Source organism: Phanerochaete carnosa, assembly GCF_000300595.1.
Source record: "Phanerochaete carnosa HHB-10118-sp unplaced genomic scaffold PHACAscaffold_1, whole genome shotgun sequence".
NCBI classification, from domain to species: Eukaryota; Fungi; Basidiomycota; class Agaricomycetes; order Polyporales; family Phanerochaetaceae; genus Phanerochaete; species Phanerochaete carnosa.
The window spans coordinates 4,488,935-4,502,819 of record NW_006767628.1 but is presented as its reverse complement, the minus strand read 5'-3'; the positions used below and the strand labels follow the sequence as shown (position 1 = coordinate 4,502,819).

The 13,885-nt window shown below is 53.1% G+C and overlaps 6 protein-coding genes across 6 annotated transcripts; 3 read left to right on the top strand and 3 right to left on the bottom strand.

Moving 5' to 3' along the window:
• Nucleotides 1–1,857: 1,857 nt before the first annotated feature.
• Nucleotides 1,858–2,136, top strand: PHACADRAFT_248187 (uncharacterized protein; the record flags this gene model as incomplete). The annotated part of the gene is made up of 1 exon (XM_007390867.1): nucleotides 1,858–2,136. Exon 1 carries the CDS (start codon nucleotides 1,872–1,874, stop codon nucleotides 2,133–2,135), a length of 264 nt encoding a protein of 87 aa, XP_007390929.1. The 5' UTR covers nucleotides 1,858–1,871.
• A 72-nt stretch (nucleotides 2,137–2,208) lies between these two features.
• On the top strand, nucleotides 2,209–2,782 carry PHACADRAFT_248186 (uncharacterized protein). The gene has a single exon (XM_007390866.1). It carries the CDS (start codon nucleotides 2,455–2,457, stop codon nucleotides 2,752–2,754), a length of 300 nt encoding a protein of 99 aa, XP_007390928.1. The 5' UTR covers nucleotides 2,209–2,454; the 3' UTR covers nucleotides 2,755–2,782.
• Nucleotides 2,783–4,853: 2,071 nt separating this feature from the next.
• On the bottom strand, nucleotides 4,854–5,741 carry PHACADRAFT_135249 (uncharacterized protein; the record flags this gene model as incomplete). The annotated part of the gene is made up of 3 exons (XM_007390865.1): nucleotides 4,854–5,221; nucleotides 5,281–5,478; nucleotides 5,535–5,741. The coding sequence occupies 3 exons, from the start codon at nucleotides 5,739–5,741 to the stop codon at nucleotides 5,012–5,014; spliced, it is 615 nt and encodes a 204-aa protein (XP_007390927.1). The 3' UTR covers nucleotides 4,854–5,011.
• Nucleotides 5,742–6,096: 355 nt separating this feature from the next.
• PHACADRAFT_248183 (uncharacterized protein) lies at nucleotides 6,097–7,500 on the bottom strand. The gene is made up of 7 exons (XM_007390864.1): nucleotides 7,446–7,500; nucleotides 7,302–7,395; nucleotides 7,092–7,251; nucleotides 6,762–7,039; nucleotides 6,659–6,704; nucleotides 6,229–6,607; nucleotides 6,097–6,170 (listed from the first exon to the last, which is right to left on the bottom strand). Exons 1-7 carry the CDS (start codon nucleotides 7,482–7,484, stop codon nucleotides 6,156–6,158), a joined length of 1,011 nt encoding a protein of 336 aa, XP_007390926.1. The 5' UTR covers nucleotides 7,485–7,500; the 3' UTR covers nucleotides 6,097–6,155.
• A 566-nt stretch (nucleotides 7,501–8,066) lies between these two features.
• Nucleotides 8,067–10,431, top strand: PHACADRAFT_248180 (uncharacterized protein). Its single transcript, XM_007390863.1, has 13 exons — nucleotides 8,067–8,205; nucleotides 8,261–8,300; nucleotides 8,357–8,375; nucleotides 8,444–8,573; nucleotides 8,629–8,672; nucleotides 8,722–8,821; nucleotides 8,875–8,922; nucleotides 8,974–9,015; nucleotides 9,084–9,270; nucleotides 9,327–9,406; nucleotides 9,464–9,542; nucleotides 9,592–9,792; nucleotides 9,844–10,431. Exons 1-13 carry the CDS (start codon nucleotides 8,164–8,166, stop codon nucleotides 9,954–9,956), a joined length of 1,125 nt encoding a protein of 374 aa, XP_007390925.1. The 5' UTR covers nucleotides 8,067–8,163; the 3' UTR covers nucleotides 9,957–10,431.
• Nucleotides 10,432–11,132: 701 nt separating this feature from the next.
• Nucleotides 11,133–13,470, bottom strand: PHACADRAFT_190687 (uncharacterized protein; the record flags this gene model as incomplete). The annotated part of the gene is made up of 12 exons (XM_007390862.1): nucleotides 11,133–11,942; nucleotides 11,994–12,119; nucleotides 12,174–12,202; nucleotides 12,254–12,277; nucleotides 12,330–12,335; nucleotides 12,385–12,432; nucleotides 12,483–12,534; nucleotides 12,586–12,680; nucleotides 12,733–13,018; nucleotides 13,073–13,159; nucleotides 13,200–13,350; nucleotides 13,403–13,470. The coding sequence occupies 12 exons, from the start codon at nucleotides 13,468–13,470 to the stop codon at nucleotides 11,133–11,135; spliced, it is 1,782 nt and encodes a 593-aa protein (XP_007390924.1).
• Nucleotides 13,471–13,885: the final 415 nt, after the last annotated feature.

Sequence of the window (13,885 nt, the reverse complement as noted above, 5' to 3'; positions counted from 1 at the left end):
GTTGCTATCTCAATATGAGAGTGTCCTCCTTGCACACCGCGGGTAGATGTTCTCGGAGGCTTCACAGTCAGCGACTCTTGCGGTATCCCGACGAGTACATGCACGTACGTTATGTACCATCACGATACTGTCCTTATGTGTATCATGCTAACGACTCTAGGCAATCACAATGATGACACAAGCGCCTTATCAGAAGCGGCGGTGATTGTAGGTGCTCCTCCCTTCCCGAGATTAATTATGACGGGAATCGAAACATGCAATGTCAGTGCAATGTTGAACCTTCCGCTGTTTGCACTGTGCCAACGAGAGAGTGAGCGTCACCGTCCAGCCTGTTTGCCTGCGAGCGTATACACGACATCATTATCACTGACTACCCTCCTGTGTGCCAGGTCATTTGAACGTGCCTGGATAGACGCAGAGCCTCTTACGAGCTGTTCTCCAACTCTCCCATGAAGGCAGCTCCGACCGGATCCAGTCTTGGTGCTTTTGGTATCAAACATCGCTTTTCGCCAGAGGCTCCTCTGGTTCAGGTGGAGCCGCCAATAGGGTCGGGTCTCGATTTTGAAAGGTACGCGTACGAGCGCCATCTTCCCGACACGCTTATGGTGAAATCCTTCTTGGGCGAAACATATATAACGGCACGGTGTCGCCTCAGCTGGGTGCTCTCTTGGCCACCATGAAGTCCCCGAAACCCTTATCGCGCCGGCTCCTCGTCATTTCCTCCCTCTTCGCGACAACGGCTGTGTACGCGGCAAGCAGCGGCTGGGACGCACCCGCGGCGGTTGAAATACCGCTGTATTTTGATTCCGCGGGGCGATATGTCATGGACGTGAGCATGGTGGGTCGTTACTTTCTCGCGTTTCACCACATTCGACACTTACGACCGCATGTAGTCGAATGGGACGGGGCGTCAAAACTTCACATTTACGTTCTCGACTGGGACAGGCATGACTTATGTCGCTAGTGACGGTGGAACTCTTATGCAAGCGGGAGGGCCACCATTGTAGGTTCAATATAAGCCCTAGAGGTTGACTCATAGCCAATCGTTCTCATAGGTACAACGCGACGAAGTCTGTAACTGCACAGGTTGTGAATAGCGATGCAAGCACTGCCGTCTTTGGAGAGCCAGCGAATACCTCCGTCATCAAGGAGGCGTGCGCAATCAGCGACGAAAGCGACTCGTTTTGGACGTACAGCAATCAGACAAGTACGCACCATGTACCACGTTGTCTTTCAATCCTCTTATCCCTGCGCTCCTGCTGCAGTCATTCTCGTCAAAGACATAGCTCAGAATGTCCTGGAGGCCGCCGCCAACGTTGAACTCGGCAAGGATGTCTCCGGTATCATCGGTCTTGGCACGAACCGCCAGAACATGCCGACGACGCCGGGCGAATACAAGCCGACATTCGAGGACTCCGTGATCGGCCAACATTTCCAGATTTGGCCGACAGCAGCGAACTTTACGTTTGGCATGGCTGTAGGAAGCCCTGCTATTGCGCCCGCGCCGGACGGTGGCGTTGTGGCGGGATCGCCTTTATCAGGATCTGGGGTGCTTGCTGGCAGCGATGCAGGCCTTTTGCATTTGCTCCAGCCAGATCCAGAGTACTACAACTCGAACCAGGTGTCCTGGGTAACTACGGACTTCTCAGCGGGGGCGAACAATGGAAGCATACCCCCGTCGGACTGGACTGTCGTCCTAGATGGCTGGGTCGCTAGTACGCAAACAAACCAGCTGTCCTCAAAGGGACAAATCGTCGCGGACCTCGATCCACTGTACACCGATATATATGTGCCGCAGGATCAGGCGGCCGTGATTCGTAAGTACTGACAATGAACGACATATGCGCTGCGTTCCTGATTATCCACAAACCATGCCAGATGCGGCTATCCCAGGTGCTCAGCTACAGCAAGGAATCTCGACTCTAGGAAATCTATCCATGGCATACACGCTACCATGCAATACCCAGTTCACATTTGGTCTTGTCGTGGGCTCGCAAACCTTCGTACTAGACCAATCTAGCCTGATCGTCACCATGAGCAACGGTCAATGCGTCAGTGGCATCGAGGCTTGGACTGATCCTCAGCAGGCGCAATACATGTTTGGATCTCGGTTCCTCTCCACGGTATATCTGTGAGTTTTGCCCTTGTCATATCTTCAGCGACGGCGCTGAAACCGTTCCACGCAGAATCTTCAACGTCCCTCGTAACGGGACACAGTCAATCGGGTTCTCTCCTCGAGCGAGTGACTCAAACAAGTCGTCGCTAGACGTCAAGGCAATCATCGGCGGAACAATCGGCGGCGCTGCCGTCGTAGTGTTTGCCATCCTTGGCGCGCTGTTTCTCCGCAGATACCACAGGCGGACCTTCAACGCTGTCCCGACGGCGCCGAGTATCAACAACTATGACGAGGTGCCCAAGTCACCCGGATCCGGGTGGCACGTTGAGCCATTCACGATGGCGTCTCCGACGCAGACATTTGAGCACGCGGGGTTCCAGCCCCCGCTGAAGATGCCGGTCGTCCCGAATCGCCCGGGTGAGCACGGGTCGCCAAGCACGACGGGCCGTGTGCTCTCGCCGCTGACATCGTCCGTGATCTTCATCGACGACGATCGAAGCATCAACGTCGCGCCGCCGTCGTACCGCGGCCACGACTCCCAGTCTTCAATACCACCGTCTCCCGGCGCACAGACGACACAGACGACGCAGACGGGCGTGTCGGCGGCTTTCAGCACGCGCGCGACGTGCGGAGTCTAAGGCCCGTACGCTGATATATTGTAATTTCTTCACTCCTTTCTCGCGCAGATCTCATATTTATTGGTACCACCAAATGCAATATTGTTGCACGCCACAAATATACACAGAATTATTATTCAGAGCGAGGCATCATTTGCTCGACGCACTCTAAGAGGACCTCGTGGTCCGCGCAGATATAGGCCGACCTGATAGTCATTGTCTTCCCCAGGAGAATAGATGATAATACCCGGGCCATCGTAGATTTCTTGAACCACGATGCTGTCACCAGTCATGACTCAGAGGAACCAGAGCTAGTAGGTAGAATATTGGAGTAACCGGTGAGGAGTTACAGTACTTAGCATGTCCAGAATGGGGTCTCGGACTCTAGCCTGAGGGGCTTCTACCCTTTGTGGCGCCTGATCACATCCGAAGTCGTCACATAAACTGTCGGCTCAAGCTTCGCAAAGCGGCATATCGAGACGAAATAAGAAAGAGAAATGGCATGTGCTACAGAATACTTTGTGCGATTACACATAAGCTGCTGTCTATTACGTTCTGTTATATAATCTGTCACACAACTTTACGTGGCGGGCATAGTAGACTCGGAGCACTAAGAGGACAGACCAAACGACCTAGTGAACCCTAAATTTGACTCAGGCTGGGCTGGAATTTTGCTAGGCATTATTCGCGTTATTTTTACACCACAGATCATTAAACATGCCTTCCAAATGGCATACAAAGCATCCGTTCGGAGACATGATTCATGCGTCCGAGTCGCAGCTCACTGCAAAACACTACTCGTCTTTCGATAGACATCAGATGCCCCAGATTAGTCTGCTCCGTGACCAGCCGCTATCGTATAGCTCTACAGGGGAACAGCAAGGAGCGTGATGGGCTCGCACGTGTTCCCGTTGTACGTCAGCTGTCCCTCTCTAAACTCGTTCAGCGTTGCGTTGTACACGACGGCCTGGACGTTCGACGCGGTCGAGGACAAGTCGGACTGGCAGAGTGCAAACAAGTCCGTGCGCCCGTCCAACGCGAGGACCGCGGTGCCGTCGCCCCTCGGCTACGACACGAGTGAGCACTTTCATACGTCCTGGGGAGAGAGGAGATGGCTTACGATAGCGCAGTATATCTCGGATGGAGGGGCGAGGGTGTTAATCCACATGAGGAAGCCCGTGGGTTGGTTGGGCTTGGCGAAGTCCGTACTGTCGAGGAGCGCAGCGCCGAGCGATTGTGCAGGCGATAGCTCGTCAGGAGTGGGAGACACGGCGGTGATGAGACCGCCTGTCATCGTAAAATTGTGGAACAAGACGGCCGGAGCTGTGCCAGTCTAAGCGGGCATACATTAGATGCCAAGGAAGCAGGAAATATGCGCTACATACAGAGAGAGCATGATAAGTAGTGCCAGGGACGGTGAGGAAGGCGACGAGGTGGAGGGCGGTCGTTGTCTCCGTTGCGGAGTCCAACGAGAAGGTAAATTGGCCGGGGAAAGAGTCGCTCGCGCTCGTTCCAAGCGTCGAGCACGAGACAGCGTACGCAGAGGCGGACAGTGCAGCCGCGGTGAGCAGAGAACACCACATGGAACACATATTGTTGGCTGGGGAAGCTGCAGAGTTCTGAGGTTAACGGCCGTGGCACTTGTGGTTTTATGCACGGTCAGCTGTCTCCGAGGGGGGATTCTCGACCGACGCGGGCCAAGGCGGCTTTACAGGTTCTCATGAGAACCGTGTGGACATCTTCAGCTGTGTTCGAGGGCTGATTTGACGTATGTCCAGCTGGACATGTCGGATCCAGCGGGGGTACCTGTGCGTGCGTTTCTGACGCTTCTTTAGGCGGCTCTCCTGAATGGTCACTAGATGTCTAACCCTTAAGTTCAGTCAGCTATCGACAGAAGTGTAATACACAGGACAGACTGCTACCAGTGCGTTTAAACAATACCAGCCGGCAATACCAGCCTATCTCTGCAATCGAACCGTCGCTCATAACGAGGACCTGTCTCAAATGTTCTCTGAAAGCCGGGCGCACGGTGAGTGGGATCACGAAGCATCTCATGCCCTGCAGGGACGCACAGTTGAATGATTGAGGATGATAGATACGCGCGACGGCAACCCTTTCCTCGGGGATATACTGTCAAAAACGCAGATCCCTCCGGAAGTCCGAGCAGCCGTTCGAGCACATCAGACCGCTCACACTCCGGCGCACTGCGACTCCCAGATAAGACAGCACACCCATTCCATTTGTTTTGCAACTTGCGAGTCAATCTGCTCTAGACCCGTCACGACAATGCCTGTGGCTCTAGCAGAAGGGTGATAGGTTTGCAACTGGAACCATCGTACGTCTCGTATCCGTCTCCGTAAGCGCTCGCGCTCGCATTATACAGGACCACCGGGGCCTCCGGCGTAGTCTGCGACATGTAGGCTGTGCAGAGCGAGAAGAGGCTCTCGTACCCGTTCAATGCGAGGGCCGCAGTCCCGTCGGCGTTCGGCTACAGCAATACTTCAGCTCGTATCCCACGTATGCTATCCAGACATGCTTCAGACTCACAATCGCGCAGTAAAGTTCGTTCTGGACGAAGGAATTGGACCACATAGGGAAAGGACCAGCGGTTGGAACTGGATATTCTGGGTTCACATAGGCAGCGCCGATGGACCCAGCTGCACCATAGTACTCGGGAGGGATTGCCTCAATGACACCATTACTCATGGCGAGGCCCTGCCAAGCGATGCTTGGGCTGCTCGCGGTCTGGGCGGGTGTCCGATGAGTACCGAAAGTTACATGATTTCTGGACAAATACTCACGGAGAGTACGTGAAATGACGTCTCGGGAACGGTCATGAAGACGAGCAGATGGAGCGGGGTAGTCGTCCCAGTAGAGGCGTCGTACGCAGAGATCTGGAAGGTACCGGGGAAAGAGTCGCTTGCTCCGCTACCGAGCGACGAGCAATCAGCAGATGCTGAGACTGCAAACGTGACAGCAGTGAGAAGGGAAGTCCAAAGGGATTTCATACTGACACTGGACTCAGAGACGTTCTGGGGTTTTGTGATGAGGATGGGGTTGGTACCACTTATATGCACTTCTCAACAGGCTCAAGCCCTTTCGGGACCTACTCGTCTCCTAATTAATATTGAGAGAGTCAAGTGTGGGGATAATTCATCAGTCTGCGTTGGACACGCCGGCTTCAATCATAAATGGGTTCGAAGGCACGTTTGAACCGGTCGGCTGCGCTGTTTCTGGCGAGTAGAACTTTCGAATCAGTCAGGAAGGCGGAGATTATAAGAAACGGGCGCACCCAATATTTCCGGAACGTCCGGGCATGCAGGGCTGCCTCTCTGAGGCACTTTGAATCAGACGGTGGCGCTTGTCACTTGTATTATGATATATTTGAGCATCAATTACCACATCGCAGGTGTCAACTCTGTCTAGAACTTGAAGACCTACAGGAGTCGTCAGTTCATCAATGCCTGACCATACTTGCAGCATCATGTGCCGTACCTGATCCTCAGCGTACCCAAGCTCCTTGAGGATACCACCGACTGCACCCTGCTTCATGCCGTCCTTCTTGCCACATACACTCTCCACTTGTCCCGGCGGGCCGCACACCATGACCTTGACCTTCTCCGCGAGAGATGCCGGTGGAATGTGCTGCTGAATAAGCGTCTTGTTGATGTAGCCGATCGGACTTTTCCAGTCGCTCCCGGCCTTGTCGACAGTGTAAACGACGTTGAAAGTTTCAGGGTGCTTGACCTTCAGCTCGTCGAACTTCTCCTTCAGCAAGATGTCGTTGGGCGTCATGTTAGCGAGGATAAGAGTGAAACGAGTCTTGTTGTTCGGGTCCGAGAGTGCGTGGTTCAGGATCTGGTACATTGGGGTGCTGCCTCGCGAAGTCAGATGATGATAGCGAGAAAAAGCACGTGGCACGTACATTCCGCTGCCCCCAGCAATCATGCCCACCTCATCCCACTTGTTGGCTAGAAAGCGCGTGAGATTAAGCTGTTTGCATGTGCCGCAGTCAACTCGGGACGTACTCTCATAGGGAATCTTCGGGATGGGACCCTTGATAGCAAGGCTTTCACCGGGCTTCAGTCCGTGTATGTGATTGGACATCTTGCCAGACTCGTAGCGCTTGATGAGGAAGTGCAGCTCGCCCTCGAGCTCAGAAGGTGAGACGGGTGTGTATGGGCGAACGACGGGCTTGTCATTCGTGCCCATCAGGGGAGCAGGCGAGTCGCTGGCGGACTTGACAATAACACAGGAAGCGACGGGAAGGAGAGAAGACTGGCCATCTGGAAGCTCAAACACGTACCTGGACGAACGGTGAGCTTCAAACGCGCTCGCGCGGAACAGTGCCTACATACGTCGCAGTATTGTGGTTGTAAGGCTCAACACGTTTGAGCTTGAAGTCAACGAAGTTATCCGGGTCCAGCGGACTCTTTTCCTGCACTTTGTGCACCTTGGCCTTAACTTGTTCCTTGCCGCTGCGGTCGAGGTAGACGTAGGCGGCGAGACCAGCAACACCTGGAAAGCCCTTAGAATATCTTAAACTCTTGCCCTAGCAGAATGCATACCGGCACCAGCGAGGAACAAGGGCAGATTCGATGACTTCTTCGGCGCAGGTGGCGGTGTTGAGGTAGTCGAGTTGAAGCGGCGCGCGTTGGCGAGCTAGGACGCGATGTCAAAGCGTGCTCTCACGAAACGTAGTCAAGACGTACTAGCGCACGCGTCCTGAATGATGCCCTAACAAATGACATGGCTGAATGAACTCGGTGATGGTCTCTCGTTGGTGGTCGTCAACGTCAGTGAGAAAGAGCGAACGATTCGCGGCAAGCGTGTTTGTCATGACGTGCTCATAGGCGCAGCATGCGAGCCGGTATCCCACGGGCCAGGGCAGCAGCAAGAACTATGTCAGCCTGTGCGGTGTCGCATTTCTTTCGTGCTGTCTATTCTACTGTTCACAAGATGTAAGTTAAGTTATCGCATGAGCTATTATTATTTTTGCGGGCCTGTTGCTGTTCGTCGTTGGTTGCCGTCTGTGCCTGGGCGAGGTTGACGGGCGTCTTGTGGGTGTACTACGTCATGAATGTGTCGAGTACACAGGAAAATGGCAAGGATAATGCGTCCGGCTAGGAGAGGACTGTTGTCCTGCGAGTGGCCTCGTAAAAGGATCACGATCGACGCAGGAATATAATTGGTAGATATAAAACGGTGTAGAGTGAGGCCGCAGGACGTTAGAGAAAAGGGTAGGGGGGTTAGGGGCGGCTTATGTAAGCGATGACGGCGGATTGTAGTGGAACCGTTCTGCTTCGTTCCTCTGTATATCACCCTCTCGCCCGCTCAACCCTGTGCAGTCACCGACCCACTTTATCTTCTACCGACCACCAACTCCACTCGATCCGTCCTCTCCTTGTCGCTCCGCTCGACACCTCCCAGATGTCCTTTGTCAAGCTTAGCATATTCGGGACCTCCTTTGAGGTACGTCTCCAACGACTCCCACTTTCCCCCCGCTTAAATTTTCTTGCATGTGCAGGTCACCACTCGATATCTCGACCTACAACCTGTTGGAATGGGTAAGTACACTCTACACGCGACCCTTGATGTTTCCCTTAACGCATTTGCCCCAAAGGTGCTTTCGGTCTCGTGTGGTACGTGTCCAGGAACATGTGTTTGGCGACAAAGGGGGCGTCCGCGGATACTAAAACCTTTCCGCCAGTTCCGCAAAGGATCAGCTGACAGGCTCTTCCGTCGCGATCAAGAAGATCATGAAGCCTTTCAGCACACCGGTATTGAGCAAGCGAACCTACCGAGAGCTCAAGCTTCTCAAGCATATTCAACATGAGAATGTCTGTTGATCCTCAATTTCTCTGTTGTGGAAATAATGTGACCGTCCACATACAGATTATCAGCCTCAGCGACGTCTTTATCTCTCCACTAGAAGACATGTAAGTCACTACCAAGTGTAGTTGTACTCAATCACTCATGTTGGTGCAGCTATTTCGTCACAGAGCTCCTTGGAACGGATCTTCATCGTCTACTCACTTCGAGACCACTGGAGAAGCAATTCATTCAATACTTCCTCTACCAGATACTGGTATGTACGCGCCGAGCAGCCCGCCTTTGCTGCACATTTATCCCCATCTATAGCGTGGTCTAAAATATGTGCATTCCGCTGGTGTTGTCCATCGCGATCTTGTAAGACTATTCGCCTTGCCCGGCTCACCATAAACTAATGGTGTGTCCTAGAAACCCAGCAATATCCTCATCAACGAAAACTGCGACTTGAAGGTCCGCGTTCCCGTGGAGAGCCCACGTAGTGAACGACGTCATTGACTATTCTCTTCCCTTTTTTCTAGATCTGTGATTTCGGTCTTGCGCGCATTCAAGATCCGCAGATGACCGGTTACGTCTCGACACGGTACTACCGAGCGCCTGAGATCATGCTCACATGGCAAAAGTACGACGTTGCGGTTGACATCTGGAGCGCGGGGTGCATTTTTGCTGAGATGCTGGAGGGCAAGCCTCTTTTCCCCGGCAAGGACCGTAAGTAATAGCCGAATTCTCGCCATCCACTGCGACTGATACGAACCATATGCCAGACGTACATCAGTTCTCCATCATCACAGAGTTGCTGGGAACCCCGCCAGAGGACGTCATTCAAACCATTGCCAGTGAGAACGTAAGCCTTCTCGAAGTTCGGACATAATGCGGAAGGAGCTCAATGAACATTTCACAGACCCTTCGGTTTGTCCAGTCCCTGCCCAAGCGAGAACGCAAACCCTTCAGCGAGAAGCTCCACAACAGTGACCCAGTTGGTAAGTATTCTGATTTGGCCGACCGACCACGTCTGACCGTCCGCCGCAGCAATTGATCTCCTGGAGAAGATGCTCGTTTTCGACCCTCGAAAGCGCATTACTGCCACAGAATCACTCGCGCACGAGTATGTGTCGCCATACCACGACCCGACGGACGAGCCCGAAGCCGCGGAGAAGTTCGACTGGAGTTTCAACGACGCGGATCTCCCAGTAGACACCTGGAAGGTCATGATGTACAGCGAGATCCTTGGTATCCACCTTGAGCAATCTGACTCGCAGGTGAAGCTAACTGCCTCTGTAGACTTTCACCAAGTCGGTGATTCGAGACTGGCTTCCGGCGTTCCAGAGGGTGCCCTGGCCGGCCCGGAGGACCCAACACACGCCGCCGCAACCCAAGCGGTCACTGCCAAATGAAGATGATACACGACGACAACGCCCATATACGATGACTTTGACTTCAAATGTATCAAACGTTCATCCTTAGATGCGCCGTCCCTCGCAGTACCAATCATTTACCGTTAATACCACTCGCCATTACCCGTCGCGCGACCATCTCCCTTCTTTTAACATCGCTGTTGACTACTATATTCTTGTCCGGTTTCCAGAGACGACTTCCCTTCCATCTTCGCTGCGCGCTCTCTACCTCGTCGGTCGTTGTTCGCTCTTCTCTGATCGTGCAGCATTGTTCCATTACTCTCACCCGTTATCGTCCTACGTTGTACATCTTCTGTTTTTCGACTGGGAGTCCCGGTAGCCTGTATATCCCCCCTCCCTTGCGAGGTATTTTGCTGTTAGTTTCTGTAGTCCCCGGACTCTGTCTCTCGATTCGCGAAATGTACGACCACAACCCGATATAAACGTCCCTGGGTACAATAAAATTATGTTCAAGTACATCTCCGATGTCTGTTCGTCACACTGGAGAACCTGTACATTCGATTGCAAGATGTTGAGTCGTTCGTACGAGAGATCGGGACGATGGATAGTAAGTTTGTCCGCCGCATTCCAGATACGTTTTCACCGTCAAGTGGCGAGACGTTTGCGAGCACACGGCGATGGGAATGTATGTATACATACAAGAAATGGAGGACGTGTTCTCCTGTGTTGTCTCACAGAGCTATTGAAGAAAGACGACGGGGACCCCATCTGGTTCTCATTGTTGAGAGGGAGAGGGGGTATCAATAAATCTATCAATTTCTGATGTAATGACCTGACCGTGCTGGCGGGCAGGACATGAATGCATGCGCAGATCCCCAACGGTGGCTTAAGGAGCCCGCGCTGTGGAAATTTACCTTGCACAGCGAATACAAGCGCAAGGACAAGCGTATTCAACTATTTGCTTGCCGTCACGCTAGCTCACATCGCGAATGCATTTGTTGCACTCGGGCATCCGCCATTCGGAGAGGTACAAAAAACAACGCAGTGGCTGTAATGATATTTCGAGGTGAAGTCATGTACCAACAAAATCTGCGGTATGCGATCATTGCAGCGAGGTGTCGTATACAGTAGTCTCCGTTGCTGAATAATTAAACGAGTTGGATGATGGGACGTACAGTAGAAGATAAATGAAAGTCCAATAAATTACCACGAGTTCTAGGCCAGTCGTGCCTGGTCGGGGCTCAATACCCGCGTCATGCTCGTCAAACTGGTGTGCTTGCTCTCCGATGACAATAAGCTGTCCGAGGAAACAGAGCCGTCCGAGAAACGGATGGTAGAGTGGGTGGGAAGTGCGTTGAGTGGGATCGTGCTCGAGGACGCGGGGTGAAAGTGAAACGAGGACGAGCTGGAGATCGTAATGGGCGAATCGGCACGCGGCTTCTCGGTGACGTTCTCCTCTTCCGGTGCTTCGACGACCTCAACGCGACCCTTCTCCACATCGCTTCCACCGGGCATGGGCTGGAAGCGGCTGCCCTTCGGAGTCGTCCAGTGCCCGCTCAGCCAACTAGGCCTGACGGTCGCGCTTGTCAAGCTCCGGATGTCGGTGTCAAGGCTCATGCTACTGTGAGTGGCACGACTGGCGGCGGAAAGGGCCCTGTTGCGTCGCTTCGCGCGGATAATCGTACCGATGGCACCAAACGTCCCGCGCAGTGCGTCGATGCCAGGCTCTTCTGACTTCTCCACAATCTCGCGAGTTGACTGCACGTCCGAATCAAAGCTCCATTCAAGATCATCAGGGTTGCCTTCGTTCTGGATATGGTGTTGCAAGTGAAGTTGTGGGGCCGCGTCGCTGTCTCTGTGACTATAACCATGTCCGTGGTGTGAGGGCCCGCCCGAGGTACGCGAGCGAACTTCTGAATGGTGAGATCTGAATGAGGTGGCGTGGCGAAGAGTGGCCTTGCGTGCGGCGTTGGGATCTGCTTCTGCGCGAGCGACCTCCAGCCACAAGGTTGTATGCTCATCAACCTGAAATACTGGGTGAAACTCTAAGATTTTGGCGGTTATTCAGACGCTCACCTTCTGCAGCTTCCGAGGGTCGACCTTAGACATTTGAAGGATGAAAATTCCAGAGCAAATGACCAAGAAGGCAAGGACTATTGTGATTATTTGTGTCGCGCTGGCTTTCAGCCCTTGATAAAGGATCTGACGATATCTCGTCACAAGGCAGACGAACACAGAGTTTCGGTGCTAGCTTACCACAGAGGTGACCAGAGTACAGAACGTAACTTGAAAAGAAGTAAATACACAGCATGTTGCATAAGTGAGAAATAGCTCACATAAGACATAATAAGTGGGAGTGACTGGAAGACACTTGTCAGTTATTGTCAATGTTCGAGATACAAGACAACATACCCATAGCTGTAAATTCTAATCAGAACGGATCCAAATAAGTTACAAGCGTGCGCACCTGTGTTGTACATGGCCAAGGCTACATTGAGATAATAAATCTCAGTTACTGTGGTTCACGGTCAGTGAATCTCTAGAAGACACTTGATCTGGACGTACAAAGAGTGATGACAACCAGGATCATGAGGAAGTAGATAAACCAATTTTTGAACTGGAAAGCTGTTTCAATAAACGCAGGCACATTGATATCGGTGAGACATACTTGATTCTGTCCACGAATGCTGGTCAAGATACAAGCACCCAGGCCTTGAGTGCAGCTCACGCTGATGCCTCCGATGAGACTGCAAATGCCGATGTCTACTCGCTTTAGTCAGCATCACACATACATGCGACTGCACGGTACACTGACAAGGTAACATGCTCTTCTTCCCGTATTTCGGTGCAACCCAGACCGCCAGAATGATAGCAATCACAATGAGTACACCAGCATAACTCAGAAACCATGGCGTCACGAAGAATTCGCGGAAGCCATCGATAGTGTTCACACTCTGCTCCTCCGGGCCGTTCAAGGCAAGAATTGAGGAACCGATGAGACACTGAATGGACGCGATCCAGCCAAATAGAGAGAGCTTCTCGTTCAAAATGAAGTGCGAGAGCAGTGACGAGATGACCACGGAAAGCGCGCCCATGGGTGTCTATGTGCGCGTGTCAGCGGGACGCGCGACGTGTCACGGGAGCTGCGGACGCACAACTATGATAGCTTCCACGAACGCGTAAGCAGCAAAGTTGCAAAGCTCTCCGAGAATCATGAGAATCATGCCAGTCCACCACATAGGCTGTAACGGGGGGGATCCGCGATCAGCCTAAGGCTCTGACGTAGGCATGCGCGAGAGAACTTGCCGACTTAAGGTACGCGACGCCTTCGCCCGCCTCATGACCTTTCTGCGAGCTGAGCAGACCCTTCTTCTTGAAGACGAACGAGGAACCGATGAGGACACCAGAGCCGACGGCGAGGAGCACGCCGATGCTGGTTCGGGTGTCAGATCACGCATCTCGGGACGGTCGGGCTGGACACATACACCCTGTATTCCTTTGGCTGTGACAAGGTAGAGCCAACGCTCGCCGCGGTTGGTGAAAGGGTCGCCATGCCTGTGTCTACCCGCACAGAGCTTGACGAACAAAGAGAGGGAGAGGCGGCGGTGGGGAATGTTGTGACCGGGAACGGGATCATGCCCTCGCTTCTATAGCGACTGGCTCGAAGCGGCACGAGCCCCGCTCCACCTGCGACATCTCTTCTACATCCCACTACTCGTTCGATTTTTTTTTACTCCAGTCTAATGTCGAAGCGAACGCTGTTCCCCATGCCATACATTTTTTCCGCTCGCATCTTGTCGGAACGCCCGAACTATCGAAGCAGCATGGGGACAGAGACTCGCACATTTGGCCAAAGTTCGGGTGCACTTGAGGCTTGGGGGCTTCCACGAGCCGCGGCACACGTTCATCCCACGTAGAGATACGATTGAGCAGCAGTCTCAAACGAACAGCCCAGGGAACAGCCTGGG

Excerpts from the sequence above, each read along its gene's own strand:
- PHACADRAFT_248186 (XM_007390866.1), top strand. The coding sequence starts at position 2,455 with ATGGCGTCTCCGACGCAGACATTTGAGCACGCGGGGTTCCAGCCCCCG.
- PHACADRAFT_248183 (XM_007390864.1), bottom strand. The coding sequence starts at position 7,484 with ATGTCATTTGTTAGGGCATCATTCAGGACGCGTGCGCTA. Across the intron at positions 7,396-7,445 it reads CATTCAGGACGCGTGCGCTA|CTCGCCAACGCGCGCCGCTT; the intron begins GTACGTCTTGAC and ends ATCGCGTCCTAG. Across the intron at positions 7,252-7,301 it reads CTTGTTCCTCGCTGGTGCCG|GTGTTGCTGGTCTCGCCGCC; the intron begins GTATGCATTCTG and ends AGGGCTTTCCAG.
- PHACADRAFT_248180 (XM_007390863.1), top strand. The coding sequence starts at position 8,164 with ATGTCCTTTGTCAAGCTTAGCATATTCGGGACCTCCTTTGAG. Across the intron at positions 8,673-8,721 it reads ATCTCTCCACTAGAAGACAT|CTATTTCGTCACAGAGCTCC; the intron begins GTAAGTCACTAC and ends ATGTTGGTGCAG. Across the intron at positions 9,543-9,591 it reads CCACAACAGTGACCCAGTTG|CAATTGATCTCCTGGAGAAG; the intron begins GTAAGTATTCTG and ends CGTCCGCCGCAG.